At 34.9% G+C, this 23,568-nt stretch overlaps 1 protein-coding gene across 1 annotated transcript in view; it reads right to left on the bottom strand.

Annotated features, from left to right (window-relative positions):
- The window catches only part of LOC125262414 (calcium/calmodulin-dependent protein kinase type II subunit gamma), an 82,795-nt gene that overhangs the window by 13,372 nt on the left and 45,855 nt on the right, over window positions 1–23,568 (bottom strand). The window contains 5 exon segments of the mRNA XM_048181175.1: window positions 1,966–2,010; window positions 4,318–4,386; window positions 7,590–7,622; window positions 16,499–16,536; window positions 21,067–21,159. Of these exon segments, the coding sequence (XP_048037132.1) occupies window positions 1,966–2,010; window positions 4,318–4,386; window positions 7,590–7,622; window positions 16,499–16,536; window positions 21,067–21,159 (278 nt within the window).

Genomic DNA, 23,568 nt, shown 5'->3' with positions numbered 1-23,568 from the left:
TTTCACAACATGTTTTTGCTGTTCTTGTTGCATAGCTAGTGTAATCGATCTAATCTAACAGTGAATTTAGCTGACGAAGTCAATATAGTGGTATAAAAACAACGCCTAGTCTTTTTCACTGCAACAACAACAGCGCTAGATACAATACCTGAGGGCATTTTATGTTGCACTGTTTCCTAGCCTAGCATAATGATCTCATCGTTAATACGTCTCACCATTTATTCTGAGGGTATGAACGATTGTTTTCCATATATCCATTTTCTTTAAAGGTGCCCTAGAATTAAAAATTTAATTTATCTTGGCATAGTTGAATAACAAGAGTTCAGTACATGGAAATGACATACAGTGAGTCTCAAACACCATTGTTTCCTCCTCCTTATATAAATCTCATTTGTTTAAAAGACCTCCGACGAACAGGCGAATCTCAACGTAACACCGACTGTTACGTAACAGTCGGGATCATTAATATGTACGACCCCAATATTTGCATATGCCAGCCCATGTTCAAGGCATTACACAAGGGCAGCCAGTATTAACGTCTGGATCTGTGCACAGCTGAATCATCAGACTAGGTAAGCAAGCAAGGACAATAGCGAAAAATGGCAGATGGAGCAATAATAACTGACATGATCCAGGATAACATGATATTTTTAGTGATATTTGTAAATTGTCTTTCTAAACATTTCATTAGCATGTTGCTAATGTATTGTTAAATGTGGTTAAAGTTACCATCATTTCTTACTGTATTCACGGAGACAAGACTGTCATTATTTTCATTTTTTAAACACTTGCAGTCTGTATAATTCATAAATACAACTTCATTCTTTATAAATCTCTCCAACAGTGTGTAATGTTAGCTTTAGCCACGGAGCACTATCAAACTCATTCAAACTCAAATGTAAACATCGAAATAAATACCATACTTATGTGATTAGACACGTTGCATGACGAACACTTTGTAAAGATCCATTTTGAGGGTTATATTAGCTGTGTGAACTTTGTTTATGCACTGTTTAAGGCAAGCGCGAGCTCCGTGGGCGGAGAGTGTGAGCATTTAAAGGGGTCGCAGCCTGAATCGGCTCATATTTAATGATGCCCCAAAATAGGCAGTTAAAAAAATTAATTAAAAAAAATATATGGGGTATTTTGAGCTGAAACGTCACAGACACATTCAGGGGACACCTTAGACTTATATTACATCTTTTAAAAAGACGTTCTATGGCACCTTTAAAGTATTGTTGAAAAGGGAGTTTGACTTGTCAAACAGTGGTGGCTTTTTCTGGACCTTGGCGTTTAACTTCTCCGCAATGTCGTCCGCCATTTAAAATGCGCAAGCCCTTAAATTAAAATGGATTCTGATTGGATGTCAGTGTTTTATTGTTTAACAACTGGACAAAAAAATCGCTCCGAAAGCGATCCCAATGATATTGTTGTGGTGTGGACACTGCAATTCTTTTATATTTAGAACGATTTTTAGAACTATATCTTTATAGTTATCGCTCTTGGTGCAAACAGGCCTTAAGAGTCTTCTTTCAGAAAAATTCAAGAAATCTTACCGACCCAAACTTTTGAACAGTAGTGTAAATATTTCTCTTGGTGATTAAATTCACAAATGTGTCGAGGTATAATGTGTTCTGAATGCAGTTTCGCTTTGACTCTCTGACTAATTTCTGCTCAAAACCACTTGCATATTGACTATCATGGGTCAAAGTGTTAGACTGAAGCATCCGTTTCATTGTTTTAACTGAAACAATTAACACTGAACACCGTACTAAACACCACACTCTTTCTCAAACACTTTCCCATCATAATGCGAGTACATGCTCACTCACAAACCTAAAACAACATCCTCGCTCGCACCACAGAATAGAGAGACTGGCAACAGACGACAGAAGCAGAGAGAAGAAAAGAGGGAGGTGGAGAATGAAAGAGAGAGGATGGGGAGGGAGCTGGGGAAGGATGTACCTTGATCCCATCCACTGGGTTATGGATAACAGTGGTCTGAGGCTCCTAAAAGAGAGAGAGAGAGAGAGAGAGAGAGAGAGAGAGAGAGAGCGAGAAGAGGAAGAGGAGGAAACAGCGAGAGAAAGAACGAGAGAGAAAAAGACGAGCAAAATGAGATGGAGGTGAGAGATGGCGAGAATAAAACAAGTGTTAGCAAAAAAAGACGAGAAATGGAGAGAGAGCAGTCTCGGTTAGAGCGAGAGAGGAAGAGGAAGTCGCTGGAGGTTATTAGTCAGAGCCGAAGGTCAAAGCCCAACATCTGAAGCCAGTCCAGAGATGTGAACGCATATAATCCCAGTGCAAACACTGCAGAGCTAATGAGGAGTTCAGCAAATCTTTTTGAATAACATGTTAAAGTGCCCCAATTATGTGCTTTTTCAGATATTACCTTTCATGTAGTGTGCAGAGTTTCAAAATGCATGATAAATGGAGTTATTGTCTCCCAAAAGAAAGAACAAATTCTGAAGTGCCTGAAACGAGTTGTCAGTATTTTGTAACAAATGTGCATAATTGCAGCCTATGGTCTTCACTGTGCTGTGAAAGCAAAACCACATTGCTACACATCCTAAGGATAAGGACTCGACACTGGAATTGATCCGGCCATCATTACTGTATGTATCACTGTGCATCAAGTGCTGAGGAAGATCCGGAGCTGAAATTCACATATGATAATGGGAGTTTTGTTTCTGACACGGGCTGTAAGAGCTCGACCAATCACAACAGACTTGGCCGTCTGACCAATCGGAGCAGAGTAGGCTCTCGGATAGGCGGGGTTTAGAGAGACACAATCTTTGAACAAACCGTTTCAGACACTGTGAGAAAAGATTATGAGAAAATTAAAGTGTTTTTTGACCTTGGATGCATGTAAACCTATTGTAGGAGACTCCAAATTTTTAAATGGCATAATTTTTAAAATGGCATAATTAGGGCACTTTAATATGAAGTGCTTTCATTTTAAACAAAATATAGATACAATCACAAAGATATAGATACAGTTGTACAGTTGATACTAACAGGCTGATGCTGCTAGTGTGCTAACAGCCTTTTAACAGAGTTTTGCTCTTTAAACTTTATAAAAATGTTGAAAACCTGCACCTAAAGTAATCTAAAATGGATTATAATTGCAACCAGACACTCAAGTCACACTTCAGACTATGTCTTAATATTATTGCATTAGATCAGGGTTTCCAAAACTGGGGTTTGTGAGCAAACTACAGGGGGTTTGTGAGTTGATATAAAGCTAATAATTAATTAAATCATAAAAGTGTCAAATTAAAATATATACATTTATAAATAAATAAAAAAATAAATACAAATAAAACACTTACTAAAAAGATGTAATATTGTTTAACTGCATGGACAGCAGAAACTGAACTTGTTTTGTTAAATTATTGAAATATTAACTTAAACTTAAATTTAGCATAACTTAAATATTAATTTAAACCACAATTTAAATTAAATTAAATTAAAAATAAATTAAATTAAAATAGTTTAGTAGAATCAGCACAAGCACACTTTTCAAGCAAAACATTTTACAAAAAGAAGACTGTTAGGTCTGAAATTATACCACTTCATTTTCATGTTTTGATATTTAATGCAATAACATTTAGACATTTTTAAATGTGACTCAAGTGGCCAAATACTTTTTGGGGTCACTGTATCTCTCAAAATTCAATGCAATTTTGAGGCTCTGAATAGATATAGCTAACGATTTTTTATAAATAACATGAAATCAGGGTTTTATTATCAGACAATATTGTACTGGTTATTAATCACACTTGATTCAGTACAATAATAGAAACAATGAAACTAAATCATTTCTATACATCAGACTTCACAGTATTAGGTTATATTAAAAAGAACATTCACACACAAACACTTATATTTCAAGCAACATTATAATGAGAGTCAAAAAAATGTGTAAACACCAAAAGCCATCGTCCAAGTTTAGTTGGCCTGCTACTGATCCAAACAATGAAAAACACACAAATGCTGTCCAAACAACGTTCATGCACACTCAACACACATCTCTGTGAAAACATGAAGCTAATTGACGCTCTAGGCAACAAAATTCATCAAATTTGGATTATAAAATTGTTGATCATAACATTAACATGGTTTCGATGACAAAGATGAAGATGCGCTTGGATTCAAGCCGCTGACAGACACACAACGTCTACGACAGGTGGCCTGAGGCGGACCAGACGCTGACACAGACAGACATGTGTGAGACAGGAGAAGGAAGCCAAAGCGACAGACGAGTCGGACGAGAAGATGGAGCGAGAGAACAGAGAGGAATAAGGAGGTAAATACCAGAGCAGGAGAAGGGACGTTTCCTTTGGGACTGGTGACTATGCTGTTTTTCGCACTGTTTGACTGTGGCTGTGCAGAACACAAAAGAGTGTTAAAGGGTGTCAGTGGGTGTTTAAGGGCGAGAGGACAGAAAGAGAGAAATACAGAGAGAAAGAGAGAGCAGAGGTGATAATGTGTACAGTGGTGAGGGAGTAGATTGTGTTTTATCTAGGGGTGTGACGAGACAGGTATCTCACGAGACGAGACGAGACTCGAGACTGAGTTCACGAGACGAGACGAGACAAGATTTTTACACACTATTTTTAAGAAATCCTCAATGGTGAAATCATGACTAGAAAAAATATTCTGCAGGTGTATTTGAAATGTTTTAACTAATCATCTTGTAATGAATGTCATTTCAGTTCTACTTTCTGAGTGTGAATTATCATATGCAGTAAAAGACAACAATACTCAAGTACTGTAAAATGTTTTGCTACTAACTCAACTGACTGACTTCTCTTCTGTATGATTTCAGTCTCTTCAGACCTTACTGTACATGATTTATGAGCTTCTACAACTTTAGACCTCCTAACTGAACTCCTTTCCACAAACTGATCATAGAAATAAAAACAGTATAAATAAAAATGTTAACACTTTACAATAAGGTCTCATTTATTAACATTAATGTATTAACCAACATCAACTAACAATGAGCAATATCTATACTACAGTATTTAGTAATCTTTGTTTATTTTATTAACTAACATATATGTTAGTTAATTAAAATAGTCATTAATTTTTAGTTCATAGTTTACAGTGCATTAACTAATGTTAACAAATGAAACCTTACTGTTTGTGCTTAATAAGATTAAGAGAAAACTGTTATTCGTTTTCATGTCAGTCATGCAAATAAGACCACATTTTTCTTTGATACAGAGCTGAGAGATGGTTACAACTACACTGCCCAGCCTAAAATAGCTTTCATGTTGAGAGATATCTGTATTCATCAGGGAGCCGCTTTCAAAATGCGGGGTATTGAGATCGCGTTTGAATACGCGCTTATGTTTACTTTCACTTTCAACGACCGCGCGTAACTCTGTAAATATGGAGCGGCGGCGTCCGTTATCCAACTGAATTAAATGTTTTTTATTTAAATACAAAGCAAAACGACAGTGGAGGCGTAATGTATATGTAGCGGTGGCATATTATTTCCTAATCATCCTAACACTCTGTCATGGCAACATCACGAGACTACTTTTCGCCTCGACGAGAAATCTCGTCACAGTTTAGTCTCGCGAGATCTCGTCACACGAGATCTCGTCACACCCCTAGTTTTATCTCAACTCATAATTCATAAACTGAGCTGGTGGTCTTGGAGATACATCGAGTGCCCTTTGTTCACCATCTGAAAATGTAGATGAATCTCATAAAACCTGTCAAGTACACTTCCATGTCCACATCACATTAAAAAAAAAAAAAAAAAAAAAAATATATATATATAATAATAATAATAATAATAATAATAATAATATATATATATATATATATATATATATATATATATATATATATATATATATATATATATATATATATATATATTACAAAATTAAGCATATTCATTTTCCCCAAATTCTCATTACCATAATGTATCTGGGCATTTCCATTGTTTTTTGTTTTCTTTTTTAAAATTATTTATTTGTTTATTTGAAATTTGAAAGTATCAAGTAACTTATTAATCAATTATTCATTTTAATAAATATAATTTAATTTTTAATTTAAGTTTTCTTTTCTTTTTCTTTTTTGTAATTCCCATTATTTTTAAATGATGATTATCATTAGATTCTCATTTAAAAAAAAAAAAAAAAAAAAAAACACTACAATGGTGTATAAATATTTTGTAATTGAAATTTTGTATTGCATTAAAGTAATTATTAGTTTTAGGAAAATGTGCATAATTGTCACGAAAAAAAATAAAAAAAAATCACAATGCAATATCTTAACGATCCATAAAAATGTCTTAATTTCTTCAAGCAAATTTTAATTTCCTTTTTTTTTTTTTTTATGTGAAATGTGGCCTAGACAAGCTCTTCACAAATTTTGTGGGGAAAAAATGCTGGGCTACAAATAACCCAAGTTGGGTTAAATGTGGACAAACTCAGTGGTTGTTTTAAATGTTTGACCCAACCTGCTGGGTAGTTTTATTTAACTCAACTATTATTTAAAAATTACTATATTGCTCGCCTGAATTGAATCCAAAATATGTTGGAAATTAACATTTTTACATTTTTAATAACTGAATGCAACATCAAGTTATTAAAACAATAAGTAATTTAATAAATGTTTATTATTATTTATTAAACTTATTAATAAATATGCCTCTAGTAATTATCTGTCTGATTTTTAATTTGCAACCTATTTTTGGTTCATTTTTAGCCAGCCATATAGTCATTTTAAATCAATAGTTGTGTTAAATAAAACTGCCCAGCAAACATTTAACCCAAACGCTGGGTTAAAACAACCCAATCGCAACTTTGGTTGTTTTTAACCCAGCATTTTTTTTAGAGTGTGGTTTTACATGGTTTTATGTGGTCCAAAATGATCATTTGCTGGTCCAGATGGTTAACCAACAGGACTACCAAACAGTGAGGATAAAGTTGACCTGGTAGACCATCTTGATAAAGCTAGTTGGAGCTAGACCACTGTGGACCAGCAAAAAACAGCTTCTCCAGCTTAAGATGCTATGACCTGTTTCCAGAAAGCTGAATGAAAGCATTCAACAACAAAAAAAAAACTAAGCAAACAAAAGTAAGCAAACAGTTCCAAAAATCTGTGCTTGGTCTGTAGTTTTCTTAGAGAAAGATGCAGTAGGAAAGCACAGCTGGAGGAGAGTCCTTATGGAGCTACAGGAAGTACAATCACAGACAACATCAGACAGACAAACAGACGCAATAACGAAAAGCCAAACACCACAATCTAAAACTTACACAAAAACGGTCAACATCGACTCGCTACAACCCTACACATCATCAATAACGTCAACGCAAAAACACTACGGCAGGTCTGAAGACCCTCACCTGCGCTTGAGGAGTCATCTGACCCTTTAAATCAATCGCTTGACATTTGAGCAAAAGAAGAATCAATACAGATCATTACAGAGTAGATTTATTCGACATTGTGCATTAAATGACATAAAAGCCCAACAGGATGAGCAAATGAATGAATGGATAAACAAGAGTGAGATGAGAAAGGGATGGAGGGATAAAGAGATTAGGATTAAATATCATTCTCACCATGTACTGAACGGTGGAGCTGGATTTCCGTTTCTGGGTGGGAAGGAGGTGATGGAGGGATGGAATGAGAGAGTTAAAATACATGTTATGATGAGCGCTGAGATGAACATTAATCACACAGAATCGGACAGACATGAGAGGGAGGAAGGTTTAGATAGGGTGAAGGCGTGGGTTTTTGGCAAGAAAGTAAATTTGTCTGGTGAATAAAAGAGGTTTTGATGTGGTTTAACGTACAGAACAGCCCTTCTCTTCTCAGATATCCTTAAACTTCTCTATCGTAATATGTTCCTCTGAACACACACCTGCTGATGGCACTGAGCCAGTTTGACAGAACAGTTCCTGTATCTCTACAGTCATGGGGTCATTTTCAGAGGAAAAAAATGTTCAAGGTTTGATAGATAGACAGACAGATAGAAACAATGATAGACAGAAAGAGCGATAGTTAGAAAGAGCGAAAGAACAAGATAGAAAGAGCGAAAGAACAAGATAGATAGATCAAATGAACGAATGATTGACAAAACGAACAAACAAATGATAGATAGAATGAACAAACTAATGAACGAACGAACAAACGAACAATGCATAGATAGAATGACCAAACGACAGAGTGGTAGATAGTACGAATGAACAAACAAACAATAGATAGAATGAATGAATGAATGAATGAATGAATGATTGACAAAACGAACAAACGAACAAACAAACGATAGATAGAGTGAACAAACGAATGATCAAACGAACAATGGATAGATAGAATGACTAAACGACAGAATGATAGATAGAAGGAAAGAACAGACAAACAAACAAACAATATACAGATAGATAGAATGAACGAATGATTGACAAAATGAACAAACAAATGAATGAACGAGAGATAGAATGAACAAACTAATTAACAAATGAACAATGGATAGAGAGAATGACCAAATGATAGAACAACAGATAAAATGAATGAACGAACAAACAAACGATAGATAGATAGATAGATAGATAGATAGATAGAATAAACAAATGAATAAATGAACGATCAAACAAACAATGCATAGATAGAATGACCAAACGACAGAACGATAGATAGAACGAATGAACAAACAAACATTAGATAGAATGAATGAATGATTGACAAAACGAACAAACGAACGAACAAACGATAGATAGAGTGAACAAACGAATGATCAAATGAACAATGGATAGATAGAATGACTAAACGACAGAACGATAGATAGAAGGAAAGAACAGACAAACAAACAATATACAGATAGATAGAATGAACGAATGATTGACAAAATGAACAATGGATAGAGAGAATGATCAAACAATAGAACAATAGATAGAATGAATGAACGAACAAACAAACGATAGATAGATAGATAGATAGATAGATAGATAGATAGATAGATAGATAGATAGATAGATAGATAGATAGATAGATAGAATAAACAAATTAATAAATGAACGATCAAACAAACAATGGACAGATAGAATGACCAAAAGAACGAACAAATGATAGATATAGATAGATAGAATGAGCGATAGAGAGAATGATAGAATGACCAAACAACAGAACGACACATAAAATGAATGAACAAATAAGCAATAGATAGATAGGTAGAGAGAATGACAGAATGATAGAATGAACGGTAGACCGACTGACCGACCGATAGAATGAACGAACAAACAAACTATAAACAGAATGAACAAAAACAAATGAATGAGAGATAGAATGAACAAACTAACAAATGTTAGATAGAACGAACAAATCAATGAACAACAGATGATAGATAGATAGATAGATAGATAGATAGATAGATAGATAGATAGATAGATAGATAGATAGAACAAATGAAGGAACAAATGAACAATGGATAGACAGAATGACAAAACAATAGAACGAAAGATAGAACAAATGATAGATACAATGAACGATAGATTAAACAATAGATAGAATGACCAAATAATAGAATGAACAAATGAATGAAGAAACTATATATATATATATATATATATATATATATATATATATATATATATATATATATATATATATATATATATATATATATATATATATATAGTACAGTCCAAAAGTTTGGAACCACTAAGATTTTTAATGTTTTTAAAAGAAGTTTCATCTGCTCACCAAGGCTACATTTATTTAATTAAAAATACAGTAAAAAACAGTAATATTGTGAAATATTATTACAATTTAAAATAACTGTTTTCTATTTGAATATATTTGACAAAGTAATTTATTCCTGTGATGCAAAGCTGAATTTTCAGCATCATTACTCCAGTCTTCAGTGTCACATGATCCTTCAGAAATCATTCTAATATGCTGATTTGCTGCTCAAGAAACATTTATGATTATTTTCAATGTTGAAAACAGTTGTGCACTTTTTTTTTCAGGATTCCTTGATGAATAGAAAGTTCAAAAGAACAGCATTTATCTGAAATACAAAGCTTCTGTAGCATTATACACTACCGTTCAAAAGTTTGGGGTCAGTAAGAATTTTTATTTTTATTTTTTTTAAAAGAAATTAAAGAAATGAATACTTTTATTCAGCAAGGATGCATTAAATCAATCAAAAGTGGCAGTAAAGACATTTATAATGTTACAAAAGATTAGATTTCAGATAAACACTGTTCTTTTGAACTTTCTATTCATCAAATAATCCTGAAAAAAAATATTGTACACAAATATTTTGTACAATTGTACACATTAAATATTTCTTGAGCAGCAGATCAGCATATTAGAATGATTTCTGAAGGATCATGTGACACTGAAGACTGGAGTAATGATGCTGAAAATTCAGCTTTGCCATCACAGGAATAAATTACTTTGTGAAATATATTCAAATAGAAAACAGTTATTTTAAATTGTAATAATATTTCACAATATTACTGTTTTTACTGTATTTTTAATTAAATAAATGTAGCCTTGGTGAGCAGACGAAACTTCTTTTAAAAACATTAAAAATCTTAGTGGTTCCAAACTTTTGGACTGTACTGTATATATATATATATATATATATATATATATATATATATATATATATATATATAGAGAGAGAGAGAGAGAGAGAGAGAGAGAGAGAGATTCAAATTCATACTCAAGAACTGAAAGAGATACATCTAAATTTATATGCATCTATATTTATTATCATATTTGTCTTCCTGTCCATTTCATGAATCTGTTATTTCTTTCGAACTGAACTTGTGTTTGTGAGGGTCTCTGAGAGTTAAACTATGTTCATCCAGGCTTCCCCTCACAATTCATCCTGTAGTGATGCTCTTTATTCTACTGCAGAACGGACGGCAAGACAGCAAGAAAACGAGAGCACAGAAAAAAGGAGGGAAATGTCAGAATGGAGGAGTGTAGCGAGCCAGTTGCTAAGCAATGAGTGAGGTACAGTGGAAGTGTCTATTTCTGTCTCCCAGCTCCCTGGGTTCAAACCGCCAGCTATTCCTGGAGCGGGAGCTACATTCCCATCGAGGTGGCCCACCCTCCGCTGCTTTCTCACACTCATACTCTGGATTGGGATGGATACCGTGGATCCAGAGTGAGGCGTGGGAGGAGGAATCATGGAATGATTGGCGGCGAGAGATGGAGAGTGGTTCATTAGCGCAGTTGACAATCACAGGGCCGATGAAAGATCACACCTGCCTGAGCGGCTAATGAGTGCAATAAAAAAAAAACTGAACGATTCCCGTCACAGGTGCAGTTTTGAGCGAACCTGTGGATGAGATCCACTCCATGGCTAACAGGAAGTGAACTCAGCTGAGGATGACCGCAGCCGGTCGGGAGAGAGGCCCGAGAGAGAGTGAAAAAGAAATATGAATGCAAGACTTCAATACCATTCAAAGGTTTGGGGTCAGCAAAAAATGTATACTTTTATTCAGCAAGGACCCATTAAATTAATCAAAATTTACAGTATACAGTAACATTTACAGTAACATTTATGTTACAGAAGATTTCTGTCAAAAAATGCTGTTCTTTTGAACTGTCTATTCATCAAAGAATGCCGAAAAAACATTTAACTGTTTCCACAAAGAGCAGTACAACTGTTAATAATAATAATTCAACATTAATAATAATAATAATAAATGTTTCTTGAGCAGTAATTCAGCATATTAGAATGATTTCTGAAGGATCATGTGACACTGAAGACTGGAGTAATGATGATTAAAATTCAGCTTTGATCACAGAAATAAATTACATCTTAAAATATATTCAAATACATAGAAAACGCTGGAAGCTTGTTTACGCCACTAAATAAAAAAAATAAAAAAGGTAATTTCAACTTTTTATCTCACAATTCTGATGTTATATCAAGGAATTCTGACTTTATAACTCGCAATTCTGACTTTATATCACGCAATTCTGACTTTATATCAAGCAATTCTGACTTTATAACACGCAAGTCTGACTTTATAACTCGCAATTCTGACTTTATATCAAGCAATTCTGACTTTATATCAAGCAATTCTGACTTTATATCAAGCAATTCTGACTTTATACCACGCAAGTCTGACTTTATATCAAGTAATTCTGACTTTATATCTCACAATTCTGACTTTATATCACGCAAGTCTGACTTTATATCAAGCAATTCTGACTTTATAACACGCAAGTCTGACTTTATAACTCGCAATTCTGACTTTATATCAAACAATTCTGACTTTATATCAAGCAATTCTGACTTTATAACACGCAAGTCTGACTTTATATCAAGCAATTCTGACTTTATAACACGCAAGTCTGACTTTATATCACGCAAGTCTGACTTTATATCAAGCAATTCTGATTTTATATCAAGCAATTCTGACTTTATAACACGCAAGTCTGACTTTATATCAAGCAATTCTGACTTTATATCTTACAATTCTGACTTTATATCACGCAAGTCTGACTTTATATCATGCAATTATGACTTTATAACTTGCAATTATGACTATATCAAGCAATTATGACTTTATAACATGCAAGTCTAACTATATCACAATTCTGACTTTATAACTCGCAATTCTGACTTTATATCTCGCAATTCTGACTTTATATCTTGCAATTTTGACTTTATAACTTGCAATTCTGACTTTATATCTTGCAATTCTGACTTTATAACTTGCAATTCTGACTTTATACCACGCAAGTCTGACTTTATATCAAGCAATTCTGACTTTATATCTCGCAATTCTGACTTTATATCTCGCAATTCTGACTTTATATCTCGCAAGTCTGACTTTATATCAAGCAATTCTGACTTTATAACTTGCAATTCTGACTATATCAAGCAATTATGACTTTATAACATGCAAGTCTGACTATATCACAATTCTGACTTTATAACTCGCAATTCTGACTTTATATCTCGCAATTCTGACTTAATATCTTGCAATTTTGAAGTTATAACTTGCAATTCTGACTTTATATCTTGCAATTCTGACTTTATAACTTGCAATTCTGACTTTATACCACGCAAGTCTGACTTTATACCACGCAAGTCTGACTTTATATCTCGCAATTCTGACTTTATATCTCACAATTCTGACTTTATATCTCGCAAGTCTGACTTTATATCAAGCAATTCTGACTTTATATCAAGCAATTCTGACTTTATAACTCGCAATTCTGACTTTATACCACGCAAGTCTGACTTTATATCTCGCAATTCTGACTTTATATCTCACAATTCTGACTTTATATCTCGCAAGTCTGACTTTATATCAAGCAATTCTGACTTTATATCTTGCAATTCTGACTTTATAACACGCAAGTCTGACTTTATATCTTGCAATTTTGAAGTTAGAACTTGCAATTCTGACTTTATATCTTGCAATTCTGACTTTATAACTTGCAATTCTGACTTTATACCACGCAAGTCTGACTTTATACCACGCAAGTCTGACTTTATAACATGCAAGTCTGACTTTATAACTCGCAATTCTGACTTTATATCACGCAAGTCTGACTTTATATCTCGCAATTCTGACTTTATATCTTACAATTCTGACTTTATATCACGCAAGTCTGACTTTATATCAAGCAATTCTGACTTTATATCATGCAATTATGACTTTATAACTTGCAATTCTGACTATATCAAGCAATTATGACTTTATAACATGCAAGTCTGACTATATCACAATTCTGACTTTATAACTCGTAATTCTGACTTTATATCTCGCAATGCTGACTTTATATCTTGCAATTTTGACTTTATAACTTGCAATTCTGACTTTATATCACGCAATTCTGACTTTATATCTTGCAATTCTGACTTTATAACTTGCAATTCTGACTTTATACCACGCAAGTCTGACTTTATACCAAGCAATTCTGACTTTATATCTCGCAATTCTGACTTTATATCTCGCAAGTCTGACTTTATATCAAGCAAATCTGACTTTATAACTTGCAATTCTGACTATATCAAGCAATTATGACTTTATAACATGCAAGTCTGACTATATCACAATTCTGACTTTATAACTCGCAATTCTGACTTTATATCTCGCAATTATGACTTTATATCTTGCAATTTTGACTTTATAACTTGCAATTCTGACTTTATATCTCGCAATTCTGACTTTATATCTTGCAATTCTGACTTTATAACTTGCAATTCTGACTTTATATCTCGCAATTCTGACTTTATATCAAGCAAGTCTGACTATATCACAATTCTGACTTTATAACTCGCAATTCTGAGAAAAAAGTTAGAACTGTGATATAAAAAGGTTGCAATTAACTTTTTATTTTTTATTTCATGGCGGAAACAAGCTTCCATAGATAACTATTAATTATAACAGTATTTCTCAATATTACTGTTTTCATTGTATTTTTGATCAAATAAATGCAGCCTTTGTGAACATACAACTTTTAAACATTTAAAAACTCTTACGGACCCCAAACCTTTCAAAAGTGGAAGCAAATAATATCAGGATATATTTTGTATCTTTCAATGTCAGTATAAAACTAGTAAACTTCTACAGTGCACCCAAAAATGAAAACTGACAGCTAGAAAGAGGATAGGAAATCTGAGGCCCGTGCAGCTAAAGTTTAACCCTGTAACGCACTGTATAAAATTAAAGCATAATCACTGAGACGGTTCAGCCAAAATATCCTAATTTATTCAGGATTGAATGTTTCAGAAACGCAGCATCAGCGCAGGACAGAGTCGCAGGATTTTCCTTGGGGAGCTTTTTAGCATCAGGCCTCATAAAAACTTGCACACTAAAAGATTACGTAACGTATGATTAATGCTGCGAGTGGAGGGGATTATTCTCTAGATTAGACTCCACATCCAATCCCTAATAGAGAGCAGTCATAGTTTCATTTCTAATTCTGCGGTGCAATAGAGGTGAAAGCCGACCTTTTTACTCTGTCTGAGAGGATTATATGTTATCAGAACAAATGAACCTGCAAGTGCACTTTCTCTAACAGCTCATTAAGGGTCGGAAGTCAACATCTGTGCGCATTCACCTGATGCCGTGTGACGCACACTGGGCCGTACCGAGCACCGCAATGCTTTAAATGGGACTGACGGCGATCGGGAACAACTAGAACAATGACTGAGGCTCAATGGGTGAATTTATAAAGGTATAATGAGATAAGATGCAGAAATAATTGAAAAGCCAATCATGTACTTGGGATGGGAGGTATGACCATATTTTCTTTGCGACGACATTTATTTATTTTTTTTTTAAAGGGACAGTACACCTGAAAAAAAAAAAAAAATTGCTGTTAATTTAGTTTCTTGCAGACCGATCATTTCACTTCATAAGACCTTGACGTGTCGTCAGGAGCCACGGGTATTAATTTTGTTTTGCCTGTATATGTTTTTTGACTCTCAAAGTGATGGCACCCATTGACTTGCATTATATGAACCACCAAGGCCCACGTTTTCAGCTAAAAATCTTTACAGTTCTACTGAAGAAAAAAGACATCTTGGATGTCCTGAGGATGAGTAAATGAACATTTTTGGGCTCTTTAAATTCAGCTTTATTATTAAAAACTTGAACTTAAACAATTTTAAAATGCCTTGGCTACTACTAACTGAAATAAATAAGTTGAAGTACTGAAATTACTAAAATTAGAGGTGAAACAAAAATACACTAATGCTAACTAGAAGTTTAAGTCCTATAATTACTAAAACTAAATGCGAAATAAATTAACACTAAATAGAAATATTTAAAAAACTAAAACAAGAATGACAAAAGCACAAAATAAAGATACTAAAACAACCTAAAATTAAAATGAAAACAAAAATATATAAAAATAAAATTCTAAATATTAATAAATACTAAAATAGCATATAAATAATACTAAAATAACACTGGTTGCGGCTTCACAAATAGTCACAGTTGTTCGTATAAAGCATATTTTACACCTTTAAGTGTGGCTCATCCAATTATATTCATACTAATTACTGTTTTGAATTATCAAGTTGCAAATAAAAAACAGAATTAGATTATTTGTAAACCATTTTATTTACTGAATTATCCAAAACAGGCATTAGTATGCAGTTATGTAAGTTATAAATCATTTTTGGATTGAAATTATGGAAAAAAATAGCTATATTGTGACACTAATGTAACATTATTCATATTATTTAATACGATTTTTACACCGCGCACCATTTCCTCAGTGTCCAGCTTACTTGGTGAAGTACACTTGAATCTAATCTTGCAGAAAAGACACAAACACACAGAACACGGAGACAGACACTGCAAACGCAAACACACAGATCTGCTTCAGACACACAGTAGACGCCAAATAAAAACTTCCACCAATTAATAGACAGGAAAAGCTCAGGATCCCTCCTCAACGAGAAACTTTGCAAATGCGGTAAGAAAGAGAAAAGGTATGAAAAAGGGGAAGAGGAGAAGGGAAATAAATGGGGTCTTACCTTGACATCGGCCTTCTTGTTGAGCAGGCTCTTGGCTGCTGTAGACGGGGAGAGAGGAAGCGCAAACATCAGCACGCTGGGATAGGAGCAACAGTCAACATTACCGGAGCGCTAATGGTGCTCGGCCAAACATGTCACATAACCGTCAAAGCCAGCTGGGGAAATCCCCCCCGTCCCACATCCAGAGGATTAAATGCGCCTGAAAGACTACGTGAGGAGCGCACGTACACACACGCATCACGGGCAGAAGTGTGCGGTGTGTTAGCGAATGCACGGTGCGGCCCACAGTGAAACCTGGGAGAATTAATCAAGCCATGTGATCGAAACGTCCCGTCCGGGAGTGAGGGGTTGGTGACTACCATGCACACGCAAGGGGATGCGCTGGTGCACATGCAGAAGAGTGCAAACACACACACACACACACACACACACACACACACACACACACACACACACACACACACACACACACACACACACACACACACACACACACACACACAGTTACCTAGCTAAATAATGATATAGTATAGATTTCTGTTCATATACTACTTTATATAATGCAAATTAATAGCTAATAAACATCCATTACACATAAATTTACTTGAAAAGCCAAATTACATTCGATTTGTTTTGCTTTAAGCATAAATTACCTGAGATTTATGCTCAAAACAAGATAAAAGTATAAATACAAATAAACATGATACATGAAAATAGTTATTCAAGTAAATGTTGTTTTAAGAATGTTTTTACATTAAATCAAGACAAAAATATTAATTACATTTTTTTTGTAGTGTAAAACCAACCTAAACTCTAAGATAACCCCTAAATTAAACTTTTTCCCCATATTTAGAATGGATTATTATTTTTTTTTTTTACATAACCATTCAAAAGTTTGGGTCGGTAAGATATTTTTATGTTTCTGAAAGTCTCTTTTGCTCACCAAGGCTGCATTTATTTGATCAAAAATGCATTTTAATTTTAAAGAACTATTTTCTTTTTTAATATTTTATAAAATGTAATTTATTCCTGTGATCAAAGCTGAATTTTCAGCATCATTACTCCAGTCTTCAGTGTCACATGTTCCTTCAGAAATCATTCTAATATGCTGATTTGCTGCTCAAGAAACATTTATTATTTATTTATTTCAATGTCAAGGTCAAAAAAACAGTATTTCTTTGAAATAGAAATATTTTGCAATTATACTGTCACTTTTTATCAATTTAATGCATCCTTGATGAATAGAAGCACAACAACAAACAACTTACAGATCCAAAACATTTGCATGGTAATGCATATTATTCACTTTATTTATGAATCCTTTTAATAACCTCCCAAAGGTAGGCTTTGCCAAATTTAGTTCACTTGGGGACATTTTTCAAACTCACAAAGTAAAGTTAAATTAACCCATAAACACACACGCAGTGCAGTAAAAGCATTATTCGTTCAAATATTTTGTTCATGAGGTAGCGAATGCCTGTTACCTTAAAATGCTATGTTTTCCTGCCACAAGTAAGAATGTTGAAGTTTGTCAGAGTGAATAAAAACTGTCATTGACAACTTAACATCACTAAAATGAAATCAAATGAAATGGAGCCGGCAAATCCTAAATGAACTTTAAATCTTTGCTGCCTTGACAAGACAGGAATAAATATTCTTAGCGTTTCTATGGAGTTAAAGTCCCCTGACTTTATTAATCCATGCAGATAAGAGGAAGGTGTTGTGTGGAGGGAAGGGGAGGGTTGAGAGAGAGAGAAAAAGAGAGAGAATCTTACCTTGACACAAATGTAAGAGGCAGAGAGGAATGGAGAGATTAAGAAAGAATAGATTAAGAGAGAGAAATCAGTATGGGTTCATCTGGAGTGTGTTTGTCTGGACGAGGGCAGGGGGTTCAAATGTGTGTTTCTTAACCGCCATATAACAAAGGTTTACTTTCCATCTTTGGTTTTATTTTCAAATTGTAATCTTTGCCATGTTGTGCCATTATTAAGCCTTTTCCTCAATGACACAATTGCAGTGACACCTAGAGGTGACAACAAACCCGATTCACCTAAAACCCCTGAGACACACACAAGAACAGTAAAGACGTGGAGTAGAGACGCAGAGATGGGCATCTGTGGGGGAAAAAGATTCTATATAAAAAAAAAAAAAAAACAGATAAAAATGATCAAAATTAATAATACAATTATTTTTTTCCCCATCACTATGTCCCTTTAGAGGCTCTGTGAAAATGTACACTTAAAAATAAGAGCAAAAAACTATCTGTGATAATCAACAGCAGTCCACAGACATTAAGCTCAAAATAAGCTAATAATATTTCTTTAACCATCACTGAAAACCTGCTGCACAGATGCTGGAATCAGCCAAGAGTAAAAGTGTCGCAAACAATCCTAGAATTTGGTGCTGAAAGGACATTGAACCCCCTTTCCCGAACACACAGGTCTGAGACGCATGCACTCGGATCAGATCACATCAGGCTTCTCCTGCATCACAAGACATGCGTGTGCTCTCGTGCAACGTTCAGTCATCAGCAGGCAGGCAAGAGAAAGAGAGAGAGAAACCTATAATCAAGAGATCTGACACACAAAAGAAACCCAAGGGAAGAGGAAAAGAGGCAGGACATGACTGAAGGATGACAGACCTGCAAATGGATGGATGGAGCAAGTGGAGAGAGAGAGCGAGATTGAGTGCAAAAAAAAAAAAAAAAATAAGAAGAGAGAGATGGACCCTGCTGGAAAATCCAGCTAAAACCAGCTGCTGAAATCGGCATTTTAAATCTAAATCTGCTGCAATATTTATTTTCAGGCATCATCGATTTCAGAATTACCTGCACATAAACATCACATTAAGACAAAATGAACTGTGGGCGGTCAATTTACATATCAATCAGATGGTCTTTTTCTATCTGATTCTGCAGTCACATTAGACTTTGTCTAGAAAAGTTCAACTTTTTTTTTTATTTATACAAGACCATAATGCAAATTATCAAAAGTGGAAATATGTTGGTCTAAGCTTAACATATGGTCTAGATGGGTCGCGGTTTTGACCTGGTACACCATCTTGGCCAAGCTGTTTAGACCTGGTAAACCATTTTTTTTGACTGCCTAAAACTAATATGACCTGGCTTTTCCAGCAGGGGAGAGAAAAAGAGAGATGATTTTGTGGGCTGTTCACACTGATAGTGATTTGTAGCAATAAAATGATGAGAAATTGTTCAATTTTATTAATATTATCTGGTTTGAGCAGAAACTACTGGTGACACGATCTTGGCATGTTTAGCGATGCAACAAGGCATAATTAATGCATTAAAATACTTTCATAATGCATTATACATAAAGGCTTTAAGTATACATAAAGGCATGCCTAGTATACAAACAAAAACTTAAGTCTGACCCGGTGCATTTATAATGCATTATAAATAAAGGTTTTAAGTAAAGTGTAAACTGTTATTTTTACTTTATGCAAATAGAGCAGCAACCACTATAGATGTGAGTGATTTTACTTTTTTATATGATCCAAATGCATTTGGCAGATGCCAAATTTATCCAAAACAACTTCAAGTACACTAACGTTCAAAAGTTTGAGGTTGGAAAGACGTTTTAATGTTTTTGAAAGAAGTCTCTTAAGCTCGCCAAGGGTTCCTTTATTTGGATCAAAAATACAGTAAAAAAACAGTAATATTGAAAAAACTGTTTTCTATTTGAATATATTTTAAAATGTAATTTATTCCTGTGATAAAAGCTGAATTTTCAGCATCATTACTCCAGTCTTCAGTGTCACATGATCCTTCAGAAATCATTCTAATATGCTGATTTGCTGCTCAAGAAACATTTATGATTATTATCAATGTTGAAAACAGTTTTTCAGGTTTCTTCGATAAAAAGAAGGTTCAAAAGAACAACATTTGAAAAATAAAATCTTTTGCAAAACTATAAATGTTATAAATAGATGCATTGCCTGGAAATTAAATCCAAGCATCTTTCTCTACCAGTTGATCTGATAAGAACTGTCAGAAACTGTGTGCATTCTAAACGATTCTGTTTCATGCATTTATAATCATGCATCTTGTTCATATGATATGATGCATTATTCACAGCCGCAATTAAAAATCTTTCCTCTCCTGAACTCTAATTTTCAGCTGCTCCATTTGTGATGAGATTTTTAAACAATGGCTGGTTACGGAGCCCAGGGCAGTACGAACGCCCACTACAATCAACAATACAGCTACGCGAGGTGACCTGCAGTGATGCAATCGCAGTCAGTGTGAACGGGGCTTTGTGAAGCCTGCAAAAGAGAGAGATGGAGATGACAAAGAGAGAGAATTGAAGGAATAAAGAAAGAAAGATCTAAGGGCCATTCCCAAAGTCAGCCAGTGGCGTCCGCAGTGCTGAACACGAAACCGCTGTAACCGTGACATGCTCCAAGCTCCATGCTAAATATGAATCATGAGAAGGAGAACATGATGGATGGATGGAAGGATGGAAGGATGGATGGATGGATGGATGGATGGATGGATGGATGGATGGATGGATGGTGAACTCCATGTGAAATGAGGGGACGAGGGCTACCTTGTTCCACCAGACCGGCAGTTGTACCTGCCGCAGCGGCGGCTGCAGCGGCGGCCGCAGAGACAGTGGAGGGTGCCGTGGTCTGCCTGCCCACTGCCAGACACACACAGACACACACATATATGCCCATCGTGCCAAAGACCACTGCTTCTCAACTGGTTTTGCCGACACAGTATCAAAATTGTGTAGTGCTCAAAAATAACCGAAAAAAGCCCATTTCAGAAGGCCAGATTTAGGTAAAATTTCCATTAGTTTTTTCGTGTTTGAAAAGCTGAAGTGTTTTTTTTTTTGCGATGTTTATAACCATGGTAACTTAGAGCCAGTCCACACAGAGACACGCTTAGCTGAAGCATATCAGCATTTCGTCCAGATGGATCCGGCGTTTTGGGAGCCTGAAACCGCTATTTTTTGAAATCGACTCCCAGAGTGGATAAATCTGAAAACGACAGCCTTGCGTTTTCATGTGTACAGCCAATCCGTATATTTTTTGAAACGATGATGTCATCACCCCACGTCACAACCCTAGTCAGACGCCGCTACGTCACGTAACAGTGACAACAACAACAACAACAACGTGTTCATGCCGCAGAAGCTACTGAGCCTATTAGCTTTACTAAAATAAAGCTTTATTTCTAAGCTTTACTAAAGTTTGTATACAGCGCGCAAGGATTATGTGCATGCTCCAAGTCTTCTTCTCTGCTTTTAGTGCATCTCTGTGGCAGAATTACAGCGCCACATACTGGTCTAGCATGTATACTACATCGTTTTGAGTCGGTTTCAGTGGTTTAGTGTGTATGCAGATATTTCTTAAGACAGATATTTCTTATTTTTAAGGAAAAAAAGATTGGATAGGGAAAACTCTGGCTTTGTGTGGATGTGGCCTTAGGCTACACAGATAACATTCTGAGCAGATTTTATTCTGGGAAAGTAAAATGATTCACTTCCTGCTGATGCATATGCATTGATCTTGAAACATTGATTTTTAAATCGTGAATTGCTTGTTTCAGGCAATAGTTGATTTAAAATGCTAAAAATTGAATGAATTATGATTGTGTTAAGTATTATTCAACATTTTAGCTTTAATAAGAATTAATGTAAGTTTAATTAATACACTGAAGATTGTGCAGTTTTATTTTACATTTATTACTTTATCTGTAGCATTTCTTACTTTAATTTTACTGTTAGATCTACCTAAAAAACTGTTTATTCCATTCTTCTGCTATTTATTTGCAGTGTTGGGGAAAGTTACTGTTAAAAGTAATGCATTACAATATTGATAACAAAAAAAGTTCTATTTTTGGCAAAAGTAAAGTCCCTTTCACACCAAAGCCTCAGGCTGAAGGAAATGCAAATTCACGCCTCAGTCAATAAATGGGAAACAAAGTAACTTAACTCAGATATTTTGTTGTAAATTTAAAAGTGAGGGTTAGGGTCACTTACTCTAGTTACTTTACTAGTTACTTGAAAAAAGTCATCTGATCATGTAACTCTACTTGTAATGCGTTACCCCCAACATTGTTTATTTGTCATATTTCTTGTCATTTCTTCTTTTATTTTTACTGACTGATTACTGGTTTTCTTCAGTAATTGCTTTTATTGAGAGCTTTTTACTTATATTAGGCTAGTATTAGCTTCATTAGCATTAATACACCTTCTCAAGCTTTCATGTCAGCTGCAGTGTTTTTTCCTGCCTTTTAAATGCATTTAAATTCATGATATTTCATGAATCTTCAGCAGAGAAGTGAATTGTGCCGATTCTCGCGAGAACACAATCAAACCGATGCTCTTCATGTTTCGTGTGATTGCAGATGTCACACTTTCAGGCACACGCACTGCAGCGTTATCAATAAGATCAAACCCTGAGTTGACAGAAAATGTTTATAGCAAACGCGCTGATCTTCTGCAAAGCGACAGACAAATTTACACCAAATTTCCGCAGACATACGGCCTTTGACGTACATTTTTAGGTCATGGCCCACCAGTTGAGAACCATTGCTGTAGACATTGAGAGAGAAACTAAAGGATAGAGCAGTCTGTTAGCATGGAGAGAGTTAGCTGGAAACACGGAAAGAGGGATTTTGAGAGTCCATTACAGTAGTAATCATATAATAAGGTTTCCCCTGTCATTCTGGAATAAAGAAAAGGCTCATTTTCTTGTCAAGCTCTCCTCGGGGAGCCACTCTCTCCTATCAGCACGGGAATGCCACTTACGCCAGCGCCAATCTAACGCCACGGCAAAGTATTTATTTGGGGGTTGGAGTTTTGGTGTTGTGAGAGGGAGTAAAAATACAAAGGGAAATAAGTGACAGAGAGGAGGTAAACAGAAATAGGGACTCTCACCGGACATTAAGAGGGCTATATTATGAAAAACATGATATTATTTAATAAAAAGTCAATCTGCAATCTAAAGTTCACCCACATTTAGTCTGTTCAAACAAGCGTACAGTACAGTCCGATTCTTAAACAAAGGACTAGTGTTGTCAAAAGTACCAACTTCGGTAC

This window comes from Megalobrama amblycephala, linkage group LG2 (assembly GCF_018812025.1).
Source record: "Megalobrama amblycephala isolate DHTTF-2021 linkage group LG2, ASM1881202v1, whole genome shotgun sequence".
Taxonomy (NCBI): Eukaryota; Metazoa; Chordata; class Actinopteri; order Cypriniformes; family Xenocyprididae; genus Megalobrama; species Megalobrama amblycephala.
This window is presented reverse-complemented; position numbering and strand designations above follow the sequence as displayed.